The sequence below is a fragment of the Macrosteles quadrilineatus genome, unplaced genomic scaffold (genome assembly GCF_028750875.1).
Source record: "Macrosteles quadrilineatus isolate MER2022 unplaced genomic scaffold, UCM_ALF_1.0 Scaffold_1__1_contigs__length_201487025, whole genome shotgun sequence".
Lineage (NCBI taxonomy): Eukaryota > Metazoa > Arthropoda > Insecta > Hemiptera > Cicadellidae > Macrosteles > Macrosteles quadrilineatus.
The window spans coordinates 195,502,282-195,518,348 of record NW_026542594.1 but is presented as its reverse complement, the minus strand read 5'-3'; the positions used below and the strand labels follow the sequence as shown (position 1 = coordinate 195,518,348).

The window sequence follows — 16,067 nt, the reverse complement described above, 5'->3', positions numbered from 1 at the left end:
TACATTTTAATAATTTTTAGTGTGTATAGTAATTTTATTTTTTTTTACGTTTAAACCTCTCACAGAGGGTTGCAATTTTTTTATTATATCATAAATGTGCTGTAAAAAGCATTTAAAAATACTAGATGATTAAATATATGATTTTCTACAATAATGAAAAAATAATGGGATTTTAAAGTTTATGGCCCGTTATTTGGCAATACATAATTATTTTACCATCCAAATTTTTTTTGCTAAACAGATCAGTCGTTTTGGTCCTCTTTTTTAAACCTGCATTCGGATGGGGAACTTGACTGATGTGTTGAACATTCATGTTTTTAATATAATAATCACATCTAAAGGCGTGAAAGAGTAGAAGATATATTTCTCTTTTTAAAAACATTTCTTAATATTTGGTTATATATTTCTTTAATTTAAGCATATTTGATGTCCCTGGGTGAGCATGTTTGGCCTAAAAGTACTTTAAAGCTTATAGGCCTACCTCAAAAAATAATTTATTTTTATTTTTTCATGCAACTAACAAAAATGAGTAAAAAATTATGAGGGTAAATTATATACAATTGCAGCTTTACCGTTCTAATCTAATGTGTACAACGAATAATCGAGCTATTTTTTTATTTGATTTTTTTAAGGGGTTTTATCTATGAAATCCTTATTGTATGGTCAAAATGTGCGCAGCTATAATGAATTGTATGCTAAAGTATCAATATTGGTCTATAAATGTCCAGTAGATATAGGTTGAAGTGTCAGCTGTTTATTGATGTTCATAACAACAAGGTCTGGACCCTCGACAATCAAGTCAACCCTTACTGCTTGTCCAAGCTATAACTGATCTGGAATGGGCAATATGAAGACCCTCCAACATTCTGTTCCTACCCTGTTATGTGTTGACCAGTGAACGACAGTCATTTTATACCTTTAGAGTCATTTTACTTCATAGTTTTATAATATCTTTCTACGAAATTTAAATTAATATTTTTATATTAAATCAATTATTTATTCCTTTGGTTTATGAGAAAACGAAATGTTCAGTTTTGAAGGAATCTTCGTGTAATTTTCTTTGTGATAAACTTTTACTTTAGGTTAAAGGCTACACGTGAAGTTAGTGGGAATAAAATACCTAAATTATTCAAAATTTTATCCACAAGGATTTTCGTTTTGTTTAGTTTTGTTTGGGTAACAGAGGAATACCAGTAAAAATTCAGTCGTGTCTTTGCTTTAAGACCATAATAGAATCTATTGATAAAGCGAGGACTCTGGATGTCGAAATAGATTATTTCTTTACTACTTATATTTCCTAAGTACTAGATGATGAACGTAAGTTTATGGAATAACTAGCTGTACCCGCGGGCTTTGCCCCGTTTAACTTCATGAGTGAGCTTGTTCGCATGGCTCAATCACGTCCTAGGTTAGCTTCAGGTTAGCTCGTTCGCTACGCTAACTCGCCTCCAGGTTGAAGTTCGTTCGCTACGCTCACTCACTTTTTGGTTGCAAATTAGCTGTTGTCATAAATGTAAAAGAAATAATAGTGCTGCACCCTGTTGGTAATCCTTGTAACGTAAATGCTATTGAACATCATAGAACAAAACCAACTTGTTTAATTGAAACAGCTGTTAAGATTCATTAATTCCATTTAAATATGAGTACTCATAAGGTTAACATGGGAAACTCCAGAGCCACTGGGGTGGAGCCCGAGAGTCCCATCAAAATAAAAACAGCTTAGTTTTCCTATTTAATGCCTAAAGAATCAGTGTATCAAATTTCAGCCTCCTAGGTAAATGGGAAGTAAGAGAATTAGTGATGAGTGAGTGAGTGAGTCAGTCAGTGAGTCAGTGAGGGCTTTGCCTTTTATATATATAGATACTCTTTTATGTATTTTTAGCATAACAAAGAGACTCAACAATGAAAAACTGTGATATAATATGAGTATGCATTACAAATTTGCTTTATAAAATATTTAAAATACTATACTATAAATATCATTAAAAAATCTAAAAAAACTGCATACTTTTCAGACTTAAAAAAGCTGCAAGGCCTTTAATATAACAACTTTAAGCAACAACGAGGCCAAGATCAGCTCGTAAACAGACTTGACAGATTAGCAGCAGAGTTCGCCACAGAATATTTATGAAGAGGACGTTTTAATGATGATTTTTTTTATTCGTGAGTGATTGCTTTGCAGAATGTACCGTTTTCAAAAGTCACACACATAAACTATATTCAAAATAGTTCCAAGCGTATTATTTTGGTAGTATGCTTTTTGTTATGTTTTGTAAATTTTTGATGCGTTAAAAAATATCGAGTATTTTACAATCATTAGGCCAAGATTATTTTTTTAAGGGGATCAATTTTAATCTTTTTATACTGAAATCGTGTGGAGTGAACGTCATTAATATCTATACTTTTTTCGTTTTGTGAATCAATTTTGGCGGACTAAAATAGGTAACTAAATACTTTCAATGATATCGTTCTTCTAATTGAATTTTGTTTACCACCGTGATAGATTATGTATGTTGCCTAAAATATACCTCTCTATCTATGAAACTAACTGCCATTCTCATACCATCCTTATCATTTAAAATGTGGTTAAAAATCTGAGGTTAAGGCTGAATTTATCAATCCGCTGGCAGAGTACTCTCTTTTACTTTTTCTTTCTTTAGATGACCAAAACTCGCCTAATAGATCAAAATATCAGTTGTATATACGGCTGTTAATTACAATTTACAACAATACAGGATTAGAGGTTGGTCGCATAGCGAAACGGATTGGTGGAGGGGTTAAGTCCAAAAAGATATTACAGGTAGGAAGGAGTGAAAACGATGCTCAAGAAAGAGACACTAAGAAGAGCATGGGCGATGCCAAGTACCTTTTAGGGCACCAGTGGCCCCTACAGTAAGTAAGTTAAGCAAAATATTGGTACAGGCACACAGAGCTATACATAAAGTAAAAATGTTAGAAGTCAAATCAATTATCAATCAATTATATCAATTATTTAAGATGGGGACGCCACTATGTGCGTATTTTAACCCAAATATGAGTGAAGGATGAGTGTAGTGGCGCGATCTTGTAGTCTTGTTGGTGACTAAGGCCGACACATTCCTTAGACACAGCTGTTAATTAATAGCCCATACAGCTAACGGAAACCTACAGTTTATAGTGGAATCCGAACCACATTTTTCCTTGTAATTAACGAAATGGTCTTATTATCAGGATAGTACTGAGGATAGTCGTAGTACTCACTAGTGTGGACGTTAATCCACACCAGGGAGCATCGCATCCACAGTGCATGCCTATAAATATCCACAATTCGTGACCTCCTAGTAGCTGGATTACAGGAGGACGCATAATACATAATAAATAAATTATATACACTCTCGTATTTCATCAACACTATAAACTTAAATAGTTAACTTATTAACAGTACGCAGTAAGGACACTAATAATAATATTTTGCACGGAACAAAATATTTATTTAAATCCCTGCTAATCTCCCGAAACTAGATATAACAAACATCCTTTGTAACGTATCTATGGTATTTTAATGTGTTACAAGTTTGTTGTAATGATAATATTTTCAAATTAGTATTGATTTATTAACTACACTTCTGTCCATTTTTTAATTAAGTTTAACACATACATTTAATCCTTAACCGTTTCCTCACAAATATTTTTAAAAGTTAAATGACATAGTATTCTGCTGAAATGTGTCGTTTACCTAATGTTAGATATTAATGATATAGTATTCATCTTTTACAGATTGTGTCGATCTATTCTTCTATCCCCCTAGGAGCTATTTAATAGTAAATTTTAATATACATTCTCAACTTAGATAGCCTACTTACTTAATTGGTACTACACGGTTCTTGTAAATAGTTAAATTAAATAAATTAGTAATTAACTTTGTGAGGTATAAAGTTCATACAACTATTTTAAACTAAATAACAACCTAAATGTACAATTTATTTTCATTATCAGCAAAGTTAATCGTTTGCATTATATTCATGTGAATAAGCTTACATGGATTTTTGGCGAATAAATAGAAAATAGCACATGTTTGGATTACACTAATACGAAAATATTAAACTTATCCTGGGAAAAATACTTTATTTTTTTATTTAAATTACCAGACCATACCAATGATAATATATTCGTACTCTAAATTAAGGCTGTACCAGTATAACTAAATTTATACATCAATTACATACTATTTTGTGAATACCTTTTGATGCAAACTGTAGGCAGTATTCACCTGGGAGTTTATAACAACTTCGTTGCCATTTAGCTCATGTATTGCAGATAGGCTAAAGTTAGTAAAACTTGCCTCTATATACCACCTGGGTGTATAAGTTTACGATCGAAGTTTAGGTCTGAATACATTACAAACTACGTTTAAGGGCTCATTATACCAAATTTTTTGTCGTTTAAAGTCCATTAGATTTTAGTATGAATAAAATATTATCGTTTAATGTGTTACTGAATAAATATTTTCTTGAAACCATACTTTTTAAACTAGTGGTTAGGTTTTTCTAGTGGCATTTTCACCCTTAAATGTTATAGTGCAAAACATATTCAGTCAAACATGGCAATAAGCTATGGGAAACCATTTTGGTTTAGAACCATCCTTAAGTTAAAGGACTATCTAAAAACAAAAAGTTTAAATTTATCTTTGGATAAAAAAAAATATTTACGTTAGACAGCTCTTTCAACGAGAGCCCATAGAGTTAGTAATAATTTTTTTTAGTTAGTTGATCTTAAGATCGTTGACTTGTTCCATTATAATTGACCAGTACAAGTCATTATCTGAAATCTTTCCAATTTCATGCTAATTCACCAATCAATTAGATCAGTTTTGAAATTCACTCAAAATATATGTAATAATTAAGTAATAGAAAGCCTCATACAGCTTTTGTATAAGACAACTTCTTCTAGTTGAACTTTTCTAAAAAAAGAGGTAAATGCTTTATCATTATATTATTGAGATGTTTTCCCATTTTATCTTCGGGATCTCTTTATCGACTGTACACTAAATCTTTTTACCAAATATTTTTCTGAAATGGTACAGAATTTGTCTGCTATCTACATAAAGAATAGTGGGAAATCTTTCAAGTAGAAAAGAACACCGATTTTGGTTACTTATTGTGATGCATCTTTGCACTTTCCTTCTCGAGTAGATTTAGAGAAAACTTTGCAAGTAAAGTCTCTTGAGGATGAAACACTTTCGGTGATATCGGTCCCTTCGGAAAAGTTCAGGAAAGTATTTCCAAAGAGGGTGTGTATGGTAAAAGAATATAAATGTTTTGACAAATACATGAATTTATGTTACGTAATTACAATATAATTATGATTAACTTAACTAGCAATAAAATCTAAGGGAGTAATACAAATCCAGTCGTTACAACGCTCTAAAAGAGGTTTTTTTAACATTCTACTCTTTGATTAAAAATACTGACTATTGTTCAATCGTATAAATGTATTGTCTACATATCTAAAGTAAGTGTCTTAACTCATTGTTAATCCTAAACCTTTGAAACAACTATTCTTACTAAACTCAAACAAAGTATGAATAAAACAAACAGCTGATGGCGTCAGCTGGTGTATATTTACCTAAAGATCTAAGCCATAAGCCAAAAGTAACACATGCATTTTAGTGTGTTGTAAATATGTAGTTACTAGTTAAGTCAAATAACAAGAATTATCATAAACAAATCTTATTTATAGGCATAACCTTCATTTTGTAAATTTGAAGTTTTTCATGAAACACACTGTAATTCAGTAAATTATTTATGCATAATTACACATACCTACACGTAATTTTAATGTTTTAATCACTTAATAGGGACCACACCCCGTTCGCTGTCTGGGACAGTCACATTGTGCGTTGAGTGGGGAAAGGTTGTAAAAAAAGGTTAGTATTTTTACCTTCTATAACAGTCATTTAAAAGTAATATGTTTAAAAAATTGAACACAGTGCAAGTTATAGCTATTAGTAAATTTGTGAAGCCTTAGCTCCTCAAGCAATAACTGGATCCGATTTTTGGTTCGAGTTTAGTTCTCATAAATAGTGAGCATATTGTTTGTATTTATTTAAAAGTTATTATTTAAAATTGAAATTTCTTGCATGACGAAACTCAACGATATTCCACGCAAATTATGCACTGTCACTTGATATCCGAAGTGTTAATATTTTTGATTTATCTTTAGAACTGTTGATTTCCTTAGAAAACCTTTTACTTTTGTTTAAAATAAATGTTTTGAATAATTATTGTATGTCACTCTTTCACATCCTAGGACACTTGGTTGTAGTCCGTAACTGTTTTATACATTACTTAAGGCTAGTCATAGAGGGTTGCGAAATTATCAAATGGATAAAATCCATTGGTGATTAGCGGGATTTGAACCTGGAACCTCGGTCTCATAAGCCTCGCGCTCTACCTCCAGACCAGCTCAATTATCAATGAATCTTTAACAACTATCTTTAGCCAGTTTGAGAAGAAATTCGTCGAATTGTGTACATTATTATTTGTACTTTGTTTTAATTTTTTTGGGGAGTAAAATTTTGCAAATATTGTAACCAAATGTATTATTTGTTTGATTGGTGTAACTCACATTCTTAGAAACAAAGTTATATTCTATATTCTTGATAATTAATTGAAAAATAATTATAGATGAATACAAAATGATGCGCGTCCTTCAATGTAAACACGCAGCTATTAATTTATAACAAACATGCAAATTTGTAGCACATGAGAGTGGTACTGCTACACATTATGATTCATGCTCTAACCATTTGTATCATTTAGTTCGTATTTCAGTGTACACCTAATTTTAAAACGTAGTTGTATGTATTCTGTTATGTTTGTTGATGGGAAATATTTATTTTATATTCACCTTTGTCGTTATGTTGTAAATTTAAAGTAAAAGAAAGTTTTGGTTATTAGATTTACCATGAACACTCTGTTTTTGTTATATTACTACATCTACAATATTTATTATATTGTTATATTTACTATATTGCTGTATCAAACATGTCCATATATAATATATCCAGAGTATATATGATAAATAAATAAATATATAAGTATATATACTAACGTATAATAGCGTTAATTAAAAGGCTGTGTACAACAATAGTGTAAGGTTCTATTTTAACAATTGATCATTATACTGATGAGGTTAAACTAGCCTACCGTGTCAAATATTAAAGAAGCATTGTATTATAGCTTTCCATTGTTTTCTGTTCTAGGTTTAAATACACAAATGGAATACAAACACAATTTAAACAATCTTTATTGTGTAGAAGCATAAATAAAACAATAAGTTTACAAACGATTTAAACCTCCTTTCCTGTAACAAATCATCAGTCACCATGGAAACGTTTCGGCAGCTGGGAATACCCATAGACATGATGTACTTTACAGTAAAGGTATGAAACACCATTGTAATATTTATTGGGTTAATCTCACATGTAGGGCCTACATGTTATGATAAATCTATGGGAAAAATTATTAATTAATTATTCCTAATCAAAACGAATTTAAAGTTGCAAATGGCCAATGATCTTTGTTGTTCCATGGCCTCCAGTTAAAGGCCACGAGTTATTTAAACTGCCCTTTCTAAAATATTCGTTGTAACCAGTTTCTGGAGTTAACAGTAAAAAAAGGCCATTTGGTCCTAGTTTTTACCATAAAAATGTATCTCATTAATGCATCTTGATGATAAAGGAATCTGTTCTTAAATGCATATTAAGATTGATATACTGTACTCTTTTTTTATAAAATGCCGTTACGCACACAGGTGGCCAGCCTGTAAGGTGGGCCTCACACAGGTTTAAGAGTCCTTAGAGCCTAGATATCCTAACTCGTACTGTTAAAAGTTAAGAAACTACAAAGAAAATTTATAATCCCAGAGTATACTAGATATTTAAATTACTATGACTTTGGTAATTAAAGAAATGATTTGAGATGGTAAAAAACTCTTGAGCGGCTATGTTAAATTAACGAAATTAACATTGCTCTTATGGCAGTAAATCAAAGATTGGCGTTGGTTTTCATAGACCCGATTAGAAAACAATTCAAAACTACAAATACAATTTCTAATCTCACAGTATACTAGGTATTTAAATAAAATCACTTCAGTGTTCATTTTTGGATGATAATTAAATCTTCAGCAGCAGTCTAAAATTATCCAAGATGGCCCCTAGCCTACAAGAACTCAAAATATTACAGAAAATCAAATATTACCCAATAAAAACTTTTAGTAAACTTTTAAGTAGTATGCCATTTATTATTGAAAATAATGAATATATATATCAATTTTTATAAAAATCGCTACCAATAGTTTAATAAGTTGATGTTATTTCAGTAGACTTTGAATAAAAACAAACTTGATTTTGATTAACTTACAAACAATGTTACCATAACCTCCTCTATACAAGGCCGACAGCGTGAGTCAATGCTACACCGGCCTATTGTCATTGTAATAACAGTAGCATATAACAACAATTGGACAGACGCTCCATTGTGGGTTAGTGCAACAGCTGATTCAGTAGGCCGGTGCTGCGGTGTTGCCATGTCTCGCCACGGTCTTGTAGGTCTACAATAGACCATGATGATACTCATGAAATTCAATATTGAAAAGAGTGCCATTAGTTAAGTAAGTTGTAAGTGAAGCTAAATACTAGTTGGATGTTAAGGGGATCCGCCACCACTAAAATGGGTGTTTTTTTTTTATTTTTTACAATTTTCCAAAAATGTCATTTTCTTATTGTGTATGCTTTTGACAATATCCATGTGAAGTTTCATGCATATCTGACCATATTTACTATTGGACCCTTGACCACAAAATAAAAGTGAGAATTTTCGGATTTTTAGTTTTATTTTTTTAATCATCTATATAATATTCCCTATAATATGGTAAAGAATAATTTGTATTTATAAAAATGGCATATTTATCACATACATATAAACACTTAACAGTTTGAATGCTATAATGCACCTGAGCTATATGAATATAATATGTAATCAGCTGTTTGAGAAAACAGCTGGTTTGGGCAAACCAGGTGTTCGCGGACTTTGGACGCAATTTCCCAAAAGTCGTGTTTTTTTTACATTTTGTTAAATAAAATCAAAAGTATTTGAGCTAGCCAATTCAAATTTTTACCCCATCATCCCCATACTATGAACAATATTTAATGGTATAATAAGCCTTATACAATCAAAAATAAATATATTTTGAAACATTTTTGGTAAACATTTAATGTAAAATTTTTACACTTTATGAAAATTGCTATAATTTTTGTAACAATTGCGTTATTATACGATTAAAGTTACAGTAGGTTGTAAAAATACAACCTAAACAAACACCCATTTGTAATACAAACCAAATATTTAAAACAATATATCTGTAGATAACAATATATCTGTTATTGTCATGAAAATACTTACTTTTTTGAAATATATTAATAATAAAAAAGTTATTTAAGCTTTTTCTTCCCCCCACTCCTAAATTTATATATGTATATAATATATATGTAGGTATATATAAAAAAAATTTGGTCATATTCCTATTATATAAATGCTCAATAACTAAAAATGAGAGAAAAAATTAAAATATTAGCTTAAATAAGAAAATTAGGTTTAGTGGTGGCGGATCCCCTTAAGCTAGTTGAAGTAAAACCTTATTTATGACACTAATACAGATTTTTCTTATTTAAGGTAGGGGCCCAGATCATCCTTGTGAGTTTAGGGGTGTGTGGTAACCTGTTCACCGTGTACTCAGTCTTGTCTAAGTCCAAGCTGCATAGAGTAACAAACATCTTCATCATCGTGATCTCCATGGCGTTGATAGCTCAATCTCTCAACGCCTCAATAGACCTGAGAAACCACTGGCAAAACAAACCCTATTATGCATTGGACCCTGAGTGGTGCAAGATGTGGCAGACGATGAATATCTATATGCCTTCCATGATGGCTTTCCTGTGCTTCTTCGCCATTTTAGGTAGGGAATTTAAATTGACTTTGATTAGTGCAAGCAATTCAAGTACCTTGGTATCATACCGACTACACCTAATAATTATAACCTAACCTAAGCGAGGACGATGTTTTAGGTTAAGTTAGGTTAGGGAGATTTTGGTTATTTAAACGAATTAAAATGTTTTTTGGAAGTAGATTATTCGGTGTGGTTGGTATAATACTAAATTACCTCTATTAATTCTACATATTTTCATACTCATAGTCATTAAGAAATTACCGGGTATTATGAATAAGTGAATGTTTTTGCCAGTGTTGTAGCATAGCCTCCTCCAATAGAGGAGGTTGTAATGATACATCTTCAGGAGATAGATCTCAGTTGAAACCAAGTGGTTATAGTGCTCACCTCCAAATTATATTGTCACTGGTTCGTTATGAAAGCGTAAAGGGTTCAACATTTGTATCTAGATACCATTTATCATTGGGGTAATTATTGATGTGCTAGAACTAAATAGTAAGATGTGAACAGAACTGTTGATAAACCAAACATAAAAAAGCATATTAGGGTGAAAAAAGTTCCAGAGGGGGTCATCTCTTGAAATTTGTATCGGGCAGTATTTTCAACCATGTCACTTTAAAGTGTAGTTAGTTCACCTCATTGTAATGTCTTAAACTTCCTCTAACGCCACTTGTTCATATTAATCGTATGTTAATGATCTTATTTTGACTTAAATCTTTATTTCTTGATTAGGGAAGATGCTATAGTTTATAGAATACTATTTGATTTGAATACTGAATGGAACATATCTCACAAACGGATTCATCAATTTAGTGTCGACCGTTTTAGATTTAAATCAATTTTTATAGCCATTTTTGAGCTGTTGGACAATATGTAAGGCGAATCTTCTTACATAATCCCATCAGAGCTCAACAAATTTTGTCAAATTAGGATTTCAATTTGTAAAAAAAAAAAAAAAAATAAGGTGGTCAACAAAGAATAATGCTAGTTTCAGCTAAAAAGTTAAAAAAGTGTCTGCATTACCTTCAATTTTCAATACACTTTACAAAATATCGTTATTTTTAAACAATTGAAGTACGTAATTTCTTTGCGAAATATTGTTACAGTCATAGAAAATTAATGATGGCTTCAATTTTTCCGCAGACCGTTACCTAATTCTGGAACACCCTGCCATCCACGGAAAGATCATGAACAGCTTTTCAGCTGTGGGCATGGTGTTGCTAAGTATTGCCTACCCAGCTGTTGTTGCAATACCGCCAATATATCTGAACTGGCACACCAAGGATCCTAACATGCCATATGGCGAGTGCAAATTTAAGGTAATATCTGCCATCTATTTAATAAGAAAAACTATGTTTAAGACAAAACTAGCTGGAATGAAGAAGAAATTATTTTTCTTTTAGTATTCTGAATCTTTACTCAATGTTTGGTACAATATTTTTTATTATTTGATATATACGATGTTTAGATGAATTTAGTTTTATGATAAAGATCGAATTTTTTGACTGCACCTCGTTCCTTTCTTAAATAATTCCTTTGCTTTGTTGTTATTTGCTGTGCGTACAATGCAATTGTTACTGTCAGTGGAAAATTCTGATTCTGATTCATCATATTATTTTAGCAGTCATTTACTAAATTTGATTATGGTTCAAGTTATTGCAAAGTAAATCTTATTTACCAGCTCAGTAGCTTAGTGGTTATGGTGTTGCCCATCTTTGTGAAGATGTATGAATTAGTTTCTAATGAAAGTTAGTAAATTTTTGTTTGTGCAAAAATTGACTGAGCTGTCCTTGACCATTGGGATTTTAGTGATAAGCCATGGGGATAGGCTATTGGTCCTGTTCAGCAAAATGGTATACAATCTAACTATCCCGATCTCATCTTTATCGATCCAGTCACTGGCTAAAGTATGCAGGATTTCAGTCTCAGTCCTGAAACAATAATGAAATCATTACATTTTGATTATTTCCAAAAAAGAACAGTTGGTTGAACTTTAGCCAAATACATGGATAAATTAAAATTACCTTTCAATTCTCCAGATAACTCTTCAGTACGCCTTCCTTTCACCTCTCGCTACCTTCTGGTTTCCCATGATCCTGGACATCATCGTCATGGTCAAGCTGTTCAAGGCTATGGAGCGTCACGACAAGGCTTTGGCCGTGATGATGATGAACCGAGGGACTATGCTGACGAAGGCTCAAGAAGCCGCCATTGAGAGTGCTGCCAAGGCCTTGCCTTGGGGCGAAGACCAGATTCGTCGTCAGCACCGGCTGGCCATCACTCTCTGGTCCATCTACTGGAACATCAGCATCTTCTGGATACCCAACCATGTGTGGTAGGCTGTGGACAAAGACTTGTGTCAAATATGGTTGGGATTGTAATAAATTAATCTAGATTTATACTGACGCTTCGGTAGCAAATAAACATCTAGGTTATGAAAGGTTATGAAGCCGAAACAATTGGAAAAATTTTAGTTGGTTTTTAAATAATCGAAGCTCCAGGAATTAATGTGTTAGGTGTATTTATTGGACCACGCATTTCTAAAAGGACAACCTTGCATTACAATCGTGTAATAACATAAACATTCGAACCCTTGGAAAACTTACGATAAGGTAAACCTCTAAATCTGATTTGGTAGATATTTTACTAAGTGAAATGTTTCTATTGAGTAATGTCCAAACACTCGGATGTAATGACTTATGCCATGGAATAAAATTAAACGCCTTAAAAAGTAATGGATTTTGTAAAAAAACATAGCACCTAATGTGGTAAAATCTTAGTTAAATAATTAACCGTTCGGTTAGGTATTTTTATGAAAATTATTAGCAGACCTATTGCGATATATGTTGTACGACAACTAAAAGAGATTAGTACAAATTTTTAAAGATTATTTAGGTTCGCTGCTTTTTTTAACATGCATTTGCCCGTCGACATATGCTCCATAGCATATGTTAACGGGTAAAACAATTACCCGTTTCCAGCAAAGCAAACGTTGAGCCAGTACATAAAAATTGTGAACTGTACAAAAAAAGTTGTGACGGGTACCAGGATCCGAACCCACGGCATCGCGCATTGCATTAGAAGTCTCTGGTACTGACTGAGCCACCAATTCAACGGTGGCTGAAGAAGAATCGAGTTGATTGAAGGTTATATATAAATAATTTATATAATATATATATGTATATTATATATATATTATATATATAATATATATAATATTATATATATAATATAAAATAAATATATATAAAATAAAATATATAAATAAGATGTTCCAAAATATAGGCAACATGTTCAACAACTTAATTATATAAAACTATTTAATATAATTGCAAAAAAATCCCCTATTTAAATTACAGAATTCAACATAGATCTAAGATAGCCTATCATATCACTTTCATACTGCTTCGGAATGCCATTCTCAGCATTGAATAGTTGGTGGTACTTTGGTATTTTACCGACCACACATAAATTGGGTTAGGTTACTACACCTAGGTTAGGTTAGGTTATATTCCGGTTATCGTATCCTACCCTAACCTAACCTAGGTGTAACCTAATCCAATTTAGGTGTGGTCGGGTATTACCAAAGTACTTAGTTGGAATGCAAAATATTTCTGCACTAACCGTTATCCATACAAGTACTGTATTTTATTCATTTTCAAAAATATGTTTATCAAACACTTTTTTATTTTACAGGTTGGTCATACACAGAATTACCATGGCGAATTGGCCTCGCGCTACCAACTTTATGCCGTGGTTCGGGTGCATGCCGTCAGCCATACTTCCAGGAGTGTTATGGTACTACAACATTTATCAAGTTTGAATTGTTGATAGTAACCTATATTACTAAGGTATCTGGTTGATCAAGAGTGTTTTCAAGGTATTTTTCACATAAAGTATACATTATTGACAAATGGTTTAAACACCAGTGTGATTAAAAGCACTTTATTGTAGACATATTTTTTTATCGTACATACTTTATTATTTTTTATAATAAGTTGAGAAGTAAAAGAAATGACTTTTAGTGAATTTAAACAGTACTACGACTAAATAACTTGTTGAATATTAAAATTGTGTTATCTTTACTCAGATTATATCGCACAGGACTGAATTACAGATATATTCAACACCGTTAAGAATAAATTAATTTTAATACATTTTGTTTTTTGTTTAAAGAAACTTTCATATGTCATACCAGTAAGCAAATTTGGCATATTTTCATATTTATAAGTAATTTAAGTGATTCACTGTTTACCGTATTTGTGATGGAACTTCGTTAACTGAAAAGAATATTTAAATAAATAATTTAAAATCTTCTCATGAAACGATATATATCGCATTATGTTAATTTGATTAGTTGTATGTTTCATTAATTTTAGTCGATTACAAAAACCTTCTAGAAACAACAATATAATTTCGCATTCAACTTTCATTTAAACCTTTATTGAAAACAAAACTGCAAAAACTAAACAACGATTATTTGAATTGGTTTATGCAATAACTACTATTGTTTGTTTTGAATTAATTTTTTTAATATATTTACTTAGATACGTCAGTAATACATAAATATTTTGGAATGAACAGATTAAACAATTCGCAATTCGCAAAGGAGTTTTAAATAGTTGCTTATCCTATTTATGTATTTTTGTACAGAAGAACTGTATTTTGGTTTAAAAGTCACATGTGCTTGAAGCCCCGGCCCAAGCTTCATACTGGATTTTTTATACTTTGATATAATTTTGTAGTTAATTTTTGTTAATTTATTTATGTTATCATTAAATATGGTGTAAGGGAACAATATAAGTGAGTTATATTTAGGATACAAATTATACATTATCTTTCAATCATAACTTTGTGTCATTAAATTAATGGGTTTATACAAATCACGATTTAATTTTTATGTAAATCTAATTTTACTTAAATAAATTCAGCTTTCCAATATATGTGTTTAAGTTAGAAAACATGCACAGACTTGTAAACTAGTTTATGTGAATAAAAAATGTAAAAAATAAATATAAACTATTTTACAAGTATAGTTTTTATAAGTCATACCTTCACATCCTAGGACGCCAGTCCTAGCCTGGAACTTTCTTACTCATTACTTCAGGCCAGTCCTAGGGGTACGGCATCATCACGAAGATAAAATCCATTGGTGATAGGCTGGATTTGAACCCGGTAACTTGAAACCGAAGCCCCGCGCTCTACCAATACAAGTATAGTGGTTGTACAACAATATTGTCAACAGTTCTACCGATGTATCCACCAATTTCATTTGAGTTTTCTAAGGGGATCTTGTATTTAAAAATACATTTAATTGAAAATAAATTGTTAAAATCTTAAGTATTGTTATGTATTGTATTTCACCACTCAAAATACAGTTGTGCTTTATAAATCCCGATAGAATTGTTTTGATAATCAAATTCACTTGACGAGGCAAAACATAGAAATGTTATTGTTATGATACAGAACCTTGCTCTTAACTCATCTTCGTATCCATTATCAAGATTAAACATCTTAGCAATATCACTCAAAACATGTCTAATCTGTTCCAAAGCTGAAATAACAATATAATATACATCTTCGATAGCGGTACTTAAAAATACTTTCCCTTGTCTGTGTAAAGTATATAGAAGAGTGATTGATTAGTATTGGAGATTCATGCTTTGGTAATTGAAAAATACTTAAACAATACTTTGGTATGTAGTTTTCATCAACGAGCACATTAGATCCGATGGGCATTTTTAGTGTTTTACAGTTTTGCACTATTGAAAAACTGTCTTCGTAGCTATAGAAAATTAAGTTAATATTAATTTAAAACAATCTTTTAATACGGATTAGTATTTACCTTCACGTCCTGTGTTTATAAGCGTAACGTAGGCCTAATTTATTTTTTTTTCGTGACTTGGTATAAATTAGACATGCACGGCCAAGAAAACTATTTTGTGGATAATCTGAGGGTTTCGTCATTTTATTGGAAGATTTCTATGAATTATCCTAATAAAAAAAAATAATATTTTGGAGACACCATGGATTAGTACCCACAAAATAAATTTCACAAACATTACATACATCACCTTGAA

The 16,067-nt window shown here is 31.4% G+C and overlaps 1 protein-coding gene across 1 annotated transcript; it reads left to right on the top strand.

The window, feature by feature from the left end:
* Positions 1-7,254: 7,254 nt before the first annotated feature.
* LOC128983625 (octopamine receptor beta-2R-like) lies at positions 7,255-13,891 on the top strand. Its single transcript, XM_054402986.1, has 5 exons — positions 7,255-7,423; positions 9,714-9,996; positions 11,131-11,306; positions 12,027-12,322; positions 13,684-13,891. Exons 1-5 carry the CDS (start codon positions 7,367-7,369, stop codon positions 13,808-13,810), a joined length of 939 nt encoding a protein of 312 aa, XP_054258961.1. The 5' UTR covers positions 7,255-7,366; the 3' UTR covers positions 13,811-13,891.
* The last annotated feature ends 2,176 nt before the right edge of the window (positions 13,892-16,067 follow it).